The 14,025-nt window shown below is 45.2% G+C and overlaps 1 protein-coding gene across 1 annotated transcript in view; it reads left to right on the forward strand.

The window, feature by feature from the left end:
* KCNC1 (potassium voltage-gated channel subfamily C member 1) overlaps nt 1-3,547 on the forward strand; it is a 155,435-nt gene extending 151,888 nt beyond the window's left edge. The window contains exons 3-4 of the mRNA XM_066582569.1: nt 184-372; nt 2,856-3,547. Of these exons, the coding sequence (XP_066438666.1) occupies nt 184-372; nt 2,856-2,890 (224 nt within the window). The 3' untranslated portion in view covers nt 2,891-3,547. The remainder of the gene's footprint in view (nt 1-183; nt 373-2,855) is intronic.
* Nucleotides 3,548-14,025: the final 10,478 nt, after the last annotated feature.

Consider the following 14,025-nt stretch of genomic DNA (forward strand, 5'->3'; position numbering starts at 1 on the left):
TCATAGTATGTTTAATCCAGCCAAAAAGTTGCTCCACAGTCTGTCTTGTTGCATCTAAAGCTTTTAGAGGATGATTGGGTAATATATACTGATATATACTGGCATGCTACAATTAGCTCCACATCCTAACATTTTTTACTGCAATGAAAAGTGTCTCCAATAGCTTCTTTATTATATTTGAAGATTCCAAACTGAATGGAGAGGTGGCCAAAGCGGCATTGGCAAATGAAGACTGTCCCCACATAGACCAGACAATAACGCCCGATGAGGGCCTGTCCTTTACGCAGTCTAGCACTCGGGAGAAAGGTGGACCCTACTTTCTCCTTTCACCCGAGGAATATCCAAGCCCGTCTGATGGAGGAGTAAGAAAGGGTATGTAGATGAGTTTTATCAGAGAAGCTCCCATTGACTGGTAGCCCAGGATTGTGCTGTCACCAGAGCCAAGAGACGTAGATGCTTTTGTATATGCTGTATATTATCTCTTCAATAAGTCTTCCATTGTACAATTGTTATTGAACAGTGTAGGGCTGACTTATAAAATGCTGCATTCATTATCCCTGGCCTAACCCACAATGTGCCTGTGCCCTGGAAGATTCTATTCACATCTGCATTCAGACTCTCTGGCATGAATCTGTTCAAAAATCCCCAACAAAATAGAGCAGAATGCTGCATTATTTAGTCCGGGAAATGGGAACTGGACAGACCCCATTACAGCCAATGGAGTCCATTTGGTACCAGATGTTCCGGAATGCCATGGATCTAATTGCCATGATGGAACAAAACAACGGAATCCATGAACCCAGATGTGAACAGAGCCTACGAAATTAAAGATACTTCATGTAAGGGAACCTGGCGGCTGATCCAAGGTTTTCCTGTAGACTCCTGACTGTTATGATCCTTTTAGACAGGGCGATTATCAGGCCCAAATGTTTGCCATGTAAAAGGACCAGCACTCCTTTTAGTTCCAGTGTAAGCCAAAATACTCGCTGTTCAGCTCTACATCTCCCCATCTGAGCAGGAAAATGTATCGCCAGCCTACAGGGATGAACGATTGTTCATGTACATTAGCAGATTGTGTGAAAGAAAGTGCAAGAAGCGCGGATCGACATGCATGTTAATCAGCGCTCGTTAAATCAGGCTCATGTAAATGGACCCTTGCAGTTCAATAATATGGCATTTATGTCATTGCACAGACACTATTGATAGGATTCCTAGAACATGTCAGGTGTTCACACATAAAGAGGTATTGCAGATAACGCCCCAGCCGGGAGCACACAGAACACGTCACGTATCTCCCCACACTGCTGATTACTGAATCCAAACAGTGCGCCAAACACGGTTCATCCTCAGCGTTCACATCACAAGCCATGTCTAGCACTCAGAAAGAAGCTTGTTTTGAAAAAAAGAAAGTCCGCTTGGTAAAAATGTTTCTGTCACCACTTGTCGGCCCATCAGACGTATGTTAAGAGCATCGTTATTGTTGTCGTAATCTGATTCCATTGTCTGCCGACTTGTTCCCTCTGCATGCGTAAAAAGCAAGGAAATGGCTGCATGCTATGTCTGTAGCTGCAAGCAAGTGGGTGGTATCACTATGGCAACAGGAGGAATTGATGCGAGTGTACGGCATCCTGCAAATACTGCATTCCCATCCCGAAATTCAATTTCAGAGGCTGCTCGTGCAACGTAGACACCAGATAGCAGCTGCAGACGCCATTTCTCCTAATCCTTAGCAAAATCATGTGGCGTTGTACGCCTTGCTTGGCAGATGATGGGAGCGATATGAAGATAGCGTGTTATATGTAGAATGCCAGTATAGAAGGGAGCTACATGTTGAACGTCTCTACAACGCTATTTATAAACGGTTTTCCCTCCAAAATGCTGGAAATATTGCCAATGCATGCGGAAGGAAAGTCAGCCTTGAGGCCCAAAATAAAGCACTTACATAAGCAAGACTAGGAGCAGATGCTGTAGTGTGTGCGTCGGTGACATCCTTTGTGATCTCTCATCTTGTAATCTCTCCATAGTTTGGCTCCGCTGGATTTTGTTGCCAAGTGATACAACTCTCAGCATGTAACAGTGCATGGGAATCCTGCAGAAATGGCTACACTGTTGACTTCATTCTTAGTCCATTCAACTTTATGATCCACTGCTGTACTTTGCATTTCATCTTCCAAATGAAGGTTCTAAAAAAGTCATAGCTAACATTACTGGGTAGAGCGCCCTCCAGTGTCTGCACATCGTCTCTCACTCTTCTCTCTCTCTCCCATTCATCTTGTAGCATGGATCAGTAGCAGAGAATGGTCTAACAAGCTTTGTAATCACTTTCTTTACTATGCTCCCGTTTCCAGCAGTAGCACCGCGGTGCCACTGATAAGCTGTAACAAATGTAATCAAATAGAGCGAGATGAAGGAAAACGGGCAGCGCAGTTTTCTGGCGGGCCATACGCTGCATGATCTTGGTATATGGGACCAAGGGAGGATGCACTACATATGATAGTGTTTTGCTAGTATGATGCTTTTCTCTTGGCTAACATTGGATCTCACTGGCTGCTGTCATTTTGTGGAAAAAATGGAGATGAAGCAAGAATCGTTATTTCTCAGGATATTCTTTGAGCCATAGGAACCCTGCAAGAGTCTGCGCAAGTGGGATGATTTGATGCATGGGCACCTATTACAGTAGAAAGCAATATTCAGCTGCATGGAAATAATAACTAAGTTCCATTGGAGAAGAAAGTGGCTGCCTCTGCATGTAGCTCATCTACTTTTTTTTTTTCATTTCTCTTTCTAAAAATGACCAACAATCATAAATGAAAAGACCTTGGAGGAGTCTTAAGTCTTCATTGTATTCTTTACAGGCTTGTTTTTGCAAAGAGCATCGTGTCATTGCTAAATATGCAAACAGAGGCAGCCATGGCGGCTTGGGCTGAGGTGCCGGAGAGAAGCGCCGTGTTGTACTCACCCGGACAGAACCTCTGCCTATGGACAAACATATCACCATCAGCCAACGGTACCTCTCCACAGGGTTCGGGTGAGGGAAATCAGAGGCCTCGTCTGCTGCCAAAATGTAAAGCTGTAGAGGAATCTATTTATTTATTTAGCATGAATTGCATGATGTAAAAAACAGAGGATTCTGTTCAGAGGTAAAATGCATATATTTTCTTTTACGTACATTATGTAGCAACCTGTAAACATTTTAAACTGTACATTGAATTGCTGTAGGATGACTTTTTGTACACTGACAGCTCTTAACAAGAAGTGCACTCTGGCGGCCGTGGGTCACATTGACCAGGTTCACACACTGTATGTCATCGCTACATGGACAGTGACTACTTAGACTTGTGAATAGTCGGATTTCATTTTCCTGTTTTCATTGGCATGCTTGTGAACATGGAGCCTATATCTGACCTGATAACAGCTGGCCTAAAGTGACTGTCCATATGAGGTCTCTTGTATGTTATCAGTGTATACATGAAACATGGTGGCAATCCCTAAAGATTCTTCTTATTAAATAATCGACATGGATTTCAAACATGGAATGTGTTAATTTAGTGCTTGGACTTGCAGTAGAAAATCAGGAAATGTAAGAACAGACCTGCACTGTATGCCGACTCATACGTTTTGGGCAAAGATGCATGCAAAATGTTATGCAAAAACAAACTTGCATGAAATAAATTTTGTATTGTCATTTCTACTGCCTGCTCTATAGACGAGTATATGGGAAAGGTCAGTAATGACGTTCAGTTACACAATTTATCTGTCGTTTATCTGGAACTACATGCTGCAGGTTTCATTCTGTGAAACGACAGAAAGAAAGAAGAGCTGTTGCAAAACTGCTACAAACGGCAAAGAATGTCTGCTGCAAGCGTCCACAAGGTAAGAAGCTGGAACTCACACTATGACCCTCCTCCAAGTCTCAGGTAACCCTTTGCTGGGTAAATGGTCAATTAATTGGTGATCCAATGTTCATGACTATTTGTGCACTGTATTAGAACTACGCCAATGTTCACCGGTTTAATCCTATGCACTATATAAAGAGGCCTCGGCCCGTTCTTTACAGTCGTAGCCCATCTGTAATGTCAATAATACGCTCACCATTACTGAGAAGTACACAGCAGCTTCCAGACTACTTTGGCCGGGCTCAGACGAATGGGTTGGATTCCGCATGGGGATATCCACAACAGAAGCACCTGTGATCTTTCACGTAATTGTGAATGGTCGCAGCAGATCATGGATGCATGTGGTTTTACGCACGGATATATGTGTATGCACAGCGTAGCGCCTCTTTCTCTCTCTCTCTCTCTCTCGCCCAGCCGGATTTCAGGCTGTTCTATGTGTTCCCATACCTTCTTCCGAGCATGTCTGCCGCTCATGCATAATGTTAATTGTGTCTGGGTGACAGAACACACGCATCCATTGGCTTCAATGGAGACCGTCTGCATGGAATCCGCGCTAAAATAGAGCATGCTGCAATTTTTCTTCTGCTTGCAGAACACACAATTCGTACCCGCAAATGTGAAGGAAATTTCGAAAATACATGCCTTTCAATGCCCGTGGTTTACTGCAGATCTTCCATGCGGACGGCGATCGCGGAATCTGCAACTCATATCCGTTCGTGTGAGCCCAGCCTTAGGACTCTTCCTGAAGAAACACATTTATATGTACAAAAGAGACATGAGAGCACATGTGTGACCTCAGAATTCTGGCACCAAAAAAATTGCAATTTTTGTGTAAGTGTGAAAATTCTGACTTTTTTAAATGTTCCACTGGACCCTGACACATTTTCATAGTGCTGGCAGTGCAACTGAAAGCCACTCCAGTTTGTAGCTAGCATAGGGTTCAATCTGGTGCACAGAAGGTACATGCGAGACATGTATGAAGAGGCTTGAACCTCTTAGTACATTTGTCACACTCAACTCGGCACAGAAACACTAACTAAAAATCCCCCAGTGTGCAATAAAACACAGAATAAGCTTGGAGAGTAAATCATTAACGCCTAAGGACGCCGTCGCAAGATTTGTTCTATAATTCCATGCATCTGTAAATAAAAACGTTTTCAATTGAATGCTATTAAAATCTTTCAACCATTTATTTTCTAGGCTAGTCCTGTGTCCCATTACATGATAGCTGGAGATCCTTCTACAATCTGGTAATGACAAGAGGGGGAGATCTCTATGTGCACAAGACGGCCACCAGCAGGAGGTGCTGCTTACTGCTCACTCAGACTGCACTCATCAGGGCAGCAGCATAAGCAGTAACAGTGAAAGGGTCTTCTGCCCAGCTGGCATTCTTTAAGGCTGGGTTCTCACAGGTAGGAAATCCCATGGAAATCTCCCGGCTTGGCTGCACCGAAAAACTGCAAGATTTCCGTGGGTTAAGCGTAGCTTCAAAACCCGAGTCCGCAGACCCAGGTTTTGAAGCGGCTTCACCGCCTGCATCTCCGCTACAGCCATCTCTCCCTATACAGAGTAGAGAGGCCGCTGCGGAAATGAAAAAAAAAAAAGACATGCCGCGCCTTTGTTTTCCCGCTGGCATGTCAGTTTTCGTGCAGCTTGGCCGCAACGGATTGGCTACAGCATGTAGACGAGATTTTTGCTAAATCTAGTCCACTTTGCTGGCTAATCCCGGGATTAGGAGCCGCAGGCGGAATTGCCGTGCGGGCATTCCACAAAGAAATTCCACTGCAATTGTGTCCCGTGTGAACCCACCCTAAGCAGGTCACATGGCTCTCTGAGGTGGAGACCCTGGACTGTTTATGGGATGTTGCTGATGGCTTCTCTGTTGGATGCAGCGGTCATGTGGGTAAACAAATGTGAGACTGCTGCAGCCAATGGAACCAGAGAACAGCCAGAAGGGGTGCATGAAGAAGGGCAGCATCATTTTATTTCTCCCGCTGGCAACATTGCTTGTGTGTTTGCATAAAAACCCTTTCGTTTGTTCACAGATAAGAGTCTTACATTTTTATTGTCTTTAAATTGGTTTTAGTTCAGAGACCTGAAACCCCCAATATCGCTGGATTAATTCCCCTACTATCCCTGGATAAATGCTACCACTGTCTCAGGACTGTCTCTATCACTATCTATGGATTGTTGCCTCCACTATTTCTACTTTGATGCTCCCATGGATCCTGGGCAGATGCCCCCAATATTTCTGGATCAATGCCCCCACTATCTCTGGATTAATACTCCCACTATTTCTGGACTGATCCCCTTTGCCCCCCTTATTTCTGGACTGAAGCACCCACTATTTCTGAATTGATGCTCCCACTATCTCTGGACTCATGGTCCCATTGCCTCTGGGCAGGTGCCTTCACTATTTCTGGTTTGATGCCCCCACTATTTCTAGATTGATGCCCCCACTATTTCTAGATGGATGCTCCCACTATTTCTAGATGGATGCTCCCACTATCTCTGGATTGAGGGTCCCATTGCCTCTGGTTTGATGCCCCCACTATTTCTGGTTTGATGCCCCCACTATTTCTAGATTGATACCCTACTATTTCTAGATGGATGCTCTCACTATCTCTGGATTGATGGTCCCATTGTCTCTGGGCAGATGCCCTTACTATTTTTGGTTTGCTGCCCCCACTATTTCTAGATGGATGCTCCCACTATCTCTGGACTGATGGTCCCATTGCCTCTGGGCAGATGCCCTCACTATTTCTGGTTCGATGCCGCCACTATTTCAACATTGATGCCCCCACTATTTCTAGATTGATGCCCCCACTATTTCTAGATGGATGCTCCCACTATTTCTAGATGGATGCTCCCACTATTTCTAGATGGATGCTCCCACTATTTCTAGATGGATGCTCCCACTATTTCTAGATGGATGCTCCCACTATTTCTAGATGGATGCCCCCACTATTTCTAGATGGATGCTCCCACTATTTCTGGATTGATGGCCCCACTATTTCTAGATTGATGGCCCCACTATTTCTAGATTGATGCCTCCACTATATCTAAATGGATGCTCCCACTATCTCTAGATTGATGGTCCAATTGCCTCTGGGCAGATGCCCTCACTATTTCTGGTTCGATGCCGCCGCTATTTCTACATTGATGCCGCCGCTATTTCTACATTGATGCCCCCACTATTTCTAGATTGATGCCCCCACTATTTCTAGATGGATGCTCCCACTATTTCTAGATGGATGCTCCCACTATTTCTAGATTGATGCCTCCACTATATCTAAATGGATGCTCCCACTATCTCTAGATTGATGGTCCAATTGCCTCTGGGCAGATGCCCTCACTATTTCTGGTTCGATGCCGCCGCTATTTCTACATTGATGCCGCCGCTATTTCTACATTGATGCCCCCACTATTTCTAGATTGATGCCCCCACTATTTCTAGATGGATGCTCCCACTATTTCTAGATGGATGCTCCCACTATCTCTAGATTGATGGTCCAATTGCCTCTGGGCAGATGCCCTCACTATTTTTGGTTTGATGCCCCCACTATTTCTAGATTGATGCCCCCACTATCTTTGGACTGATGGTCCCATTGCCTCTGGGCAGATGCCCTCACTATTTTTGTTTTGATGCCCCCACTATTTCTAGATGGATGCTCCCACTATCTCTAGATTGATGGTCCAATTGCCTCTGGGCAGATGCCCTCACTATTTTTGGTTTGATGCCCCCACTATTTCTAGATTGATGCCCCCACTATCTCTGGACTGATGGTCCGATTGCCTCTGGGCAGATACCCTCACAATGTCTGGTTTGATGCTCCCACTATTTCTGCTGTTACGCACGGTATTTGTGCAGGAGTGAGCGTATTTTGAAGTATGCCCATCTGAAGCCCCCCTTAATGCACTCCTCTGACCGGGATGGCAGCACTGCTTCTCTGACTGCTTCCTGCACACTGTACATCAGTACACATCGTTAGTCTAAGAAAATACACGCTGCTTTAATTAACCAGTGCTGCCCACATGATTTTCTCATCAGGCAGTCAGAGAAGCAATGCGGCCATCTTTGTCCGGGAAAATCCCGCTCACAAAATCTGACGAATAGAACCCATTGATTTCATTGGGTCTGTTCTCATGAACATGTTTAGAGTATGTGATAATATCACTATTAGGGCTTCTACAGATGAATGTATGCAAAAATATGCTCGCCGCAACGCAGCGTATTTGCGCATGAACGAGTTCTGGAGATGGCAATGTTCAGGCTTAAATGGCAGCTTTCTGCACAGCACGCAGCACTTGTAGGGCAAGGCCTATCTTTTCGCACATGCAGAATTTGCTTATGAGAAACAGACTTGTGAAAACAAACCCATTGAAATCAATGGCTTCGCTTTGTCACGTTTTACAGGCGTGATTTTCACACGCACAAAAACTTGCACAAACATGTTTGTCTGTTTAGGTCTTGACAGAGGAATACATTGTATGTGATGCGGATATAAGCTCAGCATTAGTGCGAAGTACACTTCACGCAGGGCCAGCCTAGTTTAATTGGCGCGCCACATCATGGTAAGACACAAATGGTAAAACGTGTTGGGATGTCTGCTCAGGCAACAGAGGGGAGCTGCATCTCTACCAGCTGAGTGCAGCGGCTGGCTAGCAAATTTAAGCATGAGGCAAGTGCACTGGCCGTGAGTAGCAGCCCCCTTCAGGTTTGTGGTGGATTTAGGCCTCATGTACACAGGCATAATTAAGATGCGGAATCCGCGCAGGTCACCCACGCCCATAGACTATCATTGGGCATCCGCAGGTATTTAAATACCTGCAGATGTCATGTTCTTTCCCAGCGTGTGGATCACACACTGGGAAAAAAATGCAGCATGCTCCATCTTTCTGCGAGTCCCGCAGGGACAGCTTCCATTGGAGTCAATGGAAGCAGTCCGGTCCGCAGCATGCCCACAGCTGACACTGCGTCCTTGCTGTGGATCTGCGGGTAAGCAGGAGATTCAAAAAAAGAAAGAAGACACGTGCGGCATGCCGGCTGGTGGGCTGAGCGCATCCACTCTGCAGAAGAAAGAAGATCTGGCCATGATGGAGGAGACCTGCGCCGCATCTGGACAGGTAAGTAAATGTATTTTTTGCCTCATGTCTGCGGGCACGGCTGGGATCTGATTCGGGATTCCACACTCAGAATGCGTGGGTGCCCGTGGACACGAGACCTTACTGCGGATTTTCTGCAGTGGGAACAATCCAGAACAAATCCAAATTAAAATCTGCACCATTTCATGTGGACTTTGACATGTATTGTGGTGTGGATCCGCCATTGAAGGGGTGAAATCTGCTGCGGATCCAGACCAAAATCTGTGTCAAAAACTGCACCAAAAAGTGGGGATTTTGCTGCAGATTTTCCTGCTGTAGAAGAATTGCAGCAAATCCACAACATGTGAACGCACCGTTAGCGCCCATTCACAGGGCTAGATTTCCCATCCATAAGCTGCCCATGTAAACCACGGACAGCACATAGACCCATTACAGCCACTTAGGCTAATCAGACATGTCCTATTCTGGTCCATATCACGGTTCAGCATCGGATAACCAATGTCCCTCGCCCACAAGTATCAAGCAGCATATTGGCGTGTGTTCGTCTGCTGTCCGAGAGTTTCAGGTACAGCTTGTGTATGCCTGGGGGATGGGCTCTTAAGGAATTTCCACAATGGATTTTAGTGCAGAAATTCACAGAGGCAGAAGAATCAAAATGAAACTGTCAACCTTTCACTGAAATGATTTGAAAACTTCACTTCTAATAATAAATAAAATCCTGTGGGCCCTCAGGCATAAGGCACTACTAAATCAAAACCGGCCCCCGGTTCTAAATATAGCATAAGGAACTTTTTGATAAATCCCACCGTTCTTGTATTTTGACAGAGCATCTGTATATAGTGTAATGCTTTCAGTGCAACTATATACCAATAGATATACTAGGGGACTAATAGGGATCCACCTATACATCAGCAGAGCAACGCATCAGTCATAAGACCTCCAGAGTCATGGACCATCTAATAGTGACAGCCCAAATTCTCATCTGGCATGGTCTATGGAAACTTATATTACATATTGAATGAATCTCCCTCCTCGTTTATGGGGGCAGAGATTCATAAAAAGAGAAAAAATGAATTTATGTAGATAGTTCTTTTTGGATCTCGAACAAAGAGAATATACCTAATGCTAAAACAGGTGTTAAACCATATATATATATACTCCTACACTATAACACTTCTTCCTCCCTAAATTTGGGGCTCTGGGAGTGATCCACCGACATTATCACACTGGTGGGACTGTCCTTAGATCCTTTTTGGTGGTTCCTGTTAGAAAATAGTGCTTTGTCAGGTACTGTATCTTGTCTCTACCACAAGTATGGGTGGAGACAAGGGTTAGACTGCTTGACAGCCAGGTGACACCCCCAGTTCCTGATTGGCTGCAAGCTGCACTGCCTATTCCTTACTCACCCCTACGCCGCTGTGCCTTGTGCTTGCCTGCTGTCACTTGTCCCCGCCGGCTGCGCTTAGTGACCCTGCTGCTGTCCCTTTTCCTCGGGTCCTCCTCTCTCTCCTCATGCCTCCAGTCATGTTCTGACTCCTGGCCCTCCTGGCTCCTGTCAGTCACCCTGCCACTGCTCTCCCTTGTCCTGTGGTCCTCCAGTCTCCTGTCATGGCTCCTGTCACGTTTGGCCTCTCGGGTACTGCCACTCACCCTGGGTCTCCGTTGTCCGGTCACGGCTCCTGAGCTCATAGCTGCTCCTGTCATACTCCTGTGCCGCTGAAGCGGAGGCCGCTCTCTCCATGGCTGGTTGGAGGGCTGCAGGCCTAGTAACAGCATGAGGGGGGGCTGGGTTGGGTGCCATTTGGTATAGGCTGGAGGGGGGATGAGGTGACACGGGTGCCAAGGTCCTAGTAGCATGGAATGAGTATTGGCTGGGATGGAGGATTAGGGTTAGGGTTAGTTTAAGTGTTAGGCTTACATGATTAGCTGTAAATGCTTCCATGTTAATGCATCCCCGGCTCTCACATAGAAGCATATACAGCTAATAATGTAAGCATAACACTTCAACTAACCCAAACCCTCCATCCAAGGCAAACCTCACTCCCCACGCTGCTAGGATCTTGCTCCAGGCAGCCAATCAGTAACTTGTGGGCGTACACTGGGCAGATACAGACCATCACTAGGTGTCCACCCATACTTGTGGTGGAGACCAGATACAATAGTACCGCTTTGTCATAGTCCAAACTGTGCAAACGGGAGTTTTGAGAAAAGAAATCATATTTGAGATAATCCAAATTTCTGGACTTCATTTCCTATTGGTCAATGCTTGCACTAGAAAGACATCTGATTTAAAAACGAGGGGTGGGTTTTGATTTAGTAGAGCCTTATACCTGAGGGCCCACAGGATTTTATAAATTTATTATTAAAAGTGAAGTTTTAGAATAACTTCAGTGACAGGATTACTGCAGAAATCAGAAGCATTTACAGAACAAGTTCTGAAGGGGAGATTTCTAAAATCTTGCACATGGAGAGGAAAATTTACCCAAACTGCAGCATGTTTAATATTGTTGTGGATTTCAACCCTTGAAATACAGAGGTTAACATCTGCAGCAGATCTGCAACAAAGATTGTGGCAAAATTTGCATCATTCAGGTATGGATTTTGCTGCGGATGTCCACGGTATTTGCTGCGGGTTTTCCACAGTGTTTGAAGGTGTATATTGTCCCACTTATTAACAAGACACCCTGTGTGACCCCAAATACTAATCGTGACTCCTTCTGTGACTGAACTTAGAAAAAGGTCCCCCTGTATGCCCCAATTAGTAACAATATACACACACTGGCTGCCTTCTGCTCTGTGCAATCTTGCACAGCTTGCTCACCATTCCCTCCTGCCTGGCAGCACCATGAGTGCAGCAGGGAAGGAGAGAAGAAGCTCCGCTATGCAACTATGCACAGAGATGCAGAGTGTCAGAGCAGAGAGTTGCCAGTGTTTGATTGTGTATTAATGAATTTTTCTCCTTCTAACTACCACAATATTAGGCCGCTTACACACGAGCGACAAAATAGCGCGGTTTTGCTGCAATGTGATGGCGCAAGAAAACGCATATATCTGAAGCCCATGCTTTCCAATGGGTTCCTTCACATTAGCGATGTTCTCACTGATGCTATCTTGCGAGAAAAAAAAATTGTGGCATACTCTATCTTGCCGCGATTTGCGATTTTTTTTTCTCCCCATATGAATCCTCCTTGTTTATTGCATCAAACGAACTTGCGGTTTTCGTGTGATGCGTTTTTAATAGAGATGAGCGAGCGTACTCGGATAAGCACTACTCGCTCGAGTAATTGGCTTTATCCGAGTATCGCTGTGCTCGGGTCTAAAGATTCGGGTGCCGGCACGGAGTGGGGAGCTGCAGGGGAGAGCGGGGAGGAACGGAGGGGAGATCTTTCTCTCCCTCTCTCCCGCCCGCTCTCCCCTGCTCCCCGCTGCGACTCACCTGTCAGCCGCAGCGGCACCCGAATCTTTAGACCCGAGCACAGCGATACTCGGATAAAGCCAATTACTCGAGCGAGTAGTGCTTATCCGAGTACGCTCGCTCATCTCTAGTTTTTAACATTAGAAAATCCTATTGACTTTCGTGCTTAAAAAATTGCATAATTTTATCGCAAGTGGCCACGATACAAGATTATTCTCACAAAAAGCAGCAGTATCGCTGAAACATCAGGGGAACAAAGACGCGATATTGCCATGATTTTCTTGCGGCAAAATCACTGTTGCACATGTGAAAGAGGCCTTAGCGTTAGGATCACACCCTTTCATCTTGGTAGAGTCATACACCCCACAGGCCAGCCCTGCAAGTGATGTACATGATAATTCACCATTACTAAGGAGTATACTGTATGTTAGGGGAGTAGCAAAAGGTCCATGGGTCCTGGTGCGGAAAGTTCAGCCTGGGTCACACTCTCTACTTCTCTTCATAGCTGCTGGACATGGTCCATCTGAAACATTCTGCTACATCACTGCCTCTCTTAAATGGCCCATTAATGCTGCACTAACAGTGAGGAATGTTGCTGGAGCTTTAAAAGACATTATTGTGTGTCCAATTATAACTACATATACCATAGATATATCATGGGACAATACAGAGATCTCTCCCATCATGTATTATACCCAGGACTGTAACAAGGGGGCACTCCAATAACTATGTATGGATATATCAGGGGTCAGTACAGAGATCTCTCCCATCATCTATTATACCCAGGACTGTGACAAGGAGGCGCTCTAATAACTATGTATAGATATGTCCGTGGTCAGTACAGAGCTCTCTACCATCATCTATTATACCCAGGACTGTAACAAGGGGGCGCTCTAATAACTATGTATAGATATATCATGGGACAATACAGAGATCTCTCCCATCATGTATTATACCCAGGGCTGTAACAAGGGGGCACTCCAATAACTATGTATGGATATATCAGGGGTCAGTACAGAGATCTCTCCCATCATCTATTATACCCAGGACTGTAACAAGGGGGGCGCTCTAATAACTATGTATAATATACCAGGGGTCAGTACAGAGATCTCCCCCATCATCTATTATACCCAGGACTGTAACAAGGGGGCACTCTAATAACTATGTATGATATATCAGGGGTCAGTACAGAGATCTCTCCCATCATCTATTATACCCAGGACTGTAACAAGGGGGCGCTCTAATAACTATGTATAGATATAGAATACATTTTTTTTTTAATCCTGCACTCATGAGCCCAATTCTCAAATGAGAGAAGAAAAAAGTTACTTTTAAGGAGGGTTTGTGGAATTGATGCACAGAAGCCCCCTCCTGGGGATAGTAACCAGAGTTGTTATTTGGAGATTCAAAGAAGCCTGGTCCTTAGTTAATCTATTTTAATTATCTCCCAACAGACAAACATATACACCGCAGGCAACACGTTTCTGTGCTCACATGAGCACCTTTTTCAAGCCTATAAGCATTTTACAAATATATCATATTTATAAGAAAAGCATAATTACCTATTCAGTATGAGGCAGTTTTCTCCCCTGCTGCCAGACCTTGCTG

Source organism: Eleutherodactylus coqui, chromosome 11, assembly GCF_035609145.1.
Source record: "Eleutherodactylus coqui strain aEleCoq1 chromosome 11, aEleCoq1.hap1, whole genome shotgun sequence".
Lineage (NCBI taxonomy): Eukaryota > Metazoa > Chordata > Amphibia > Anura > Eleutherodactylidae > Eleutherodactylus > Eleutherodactylus coqui.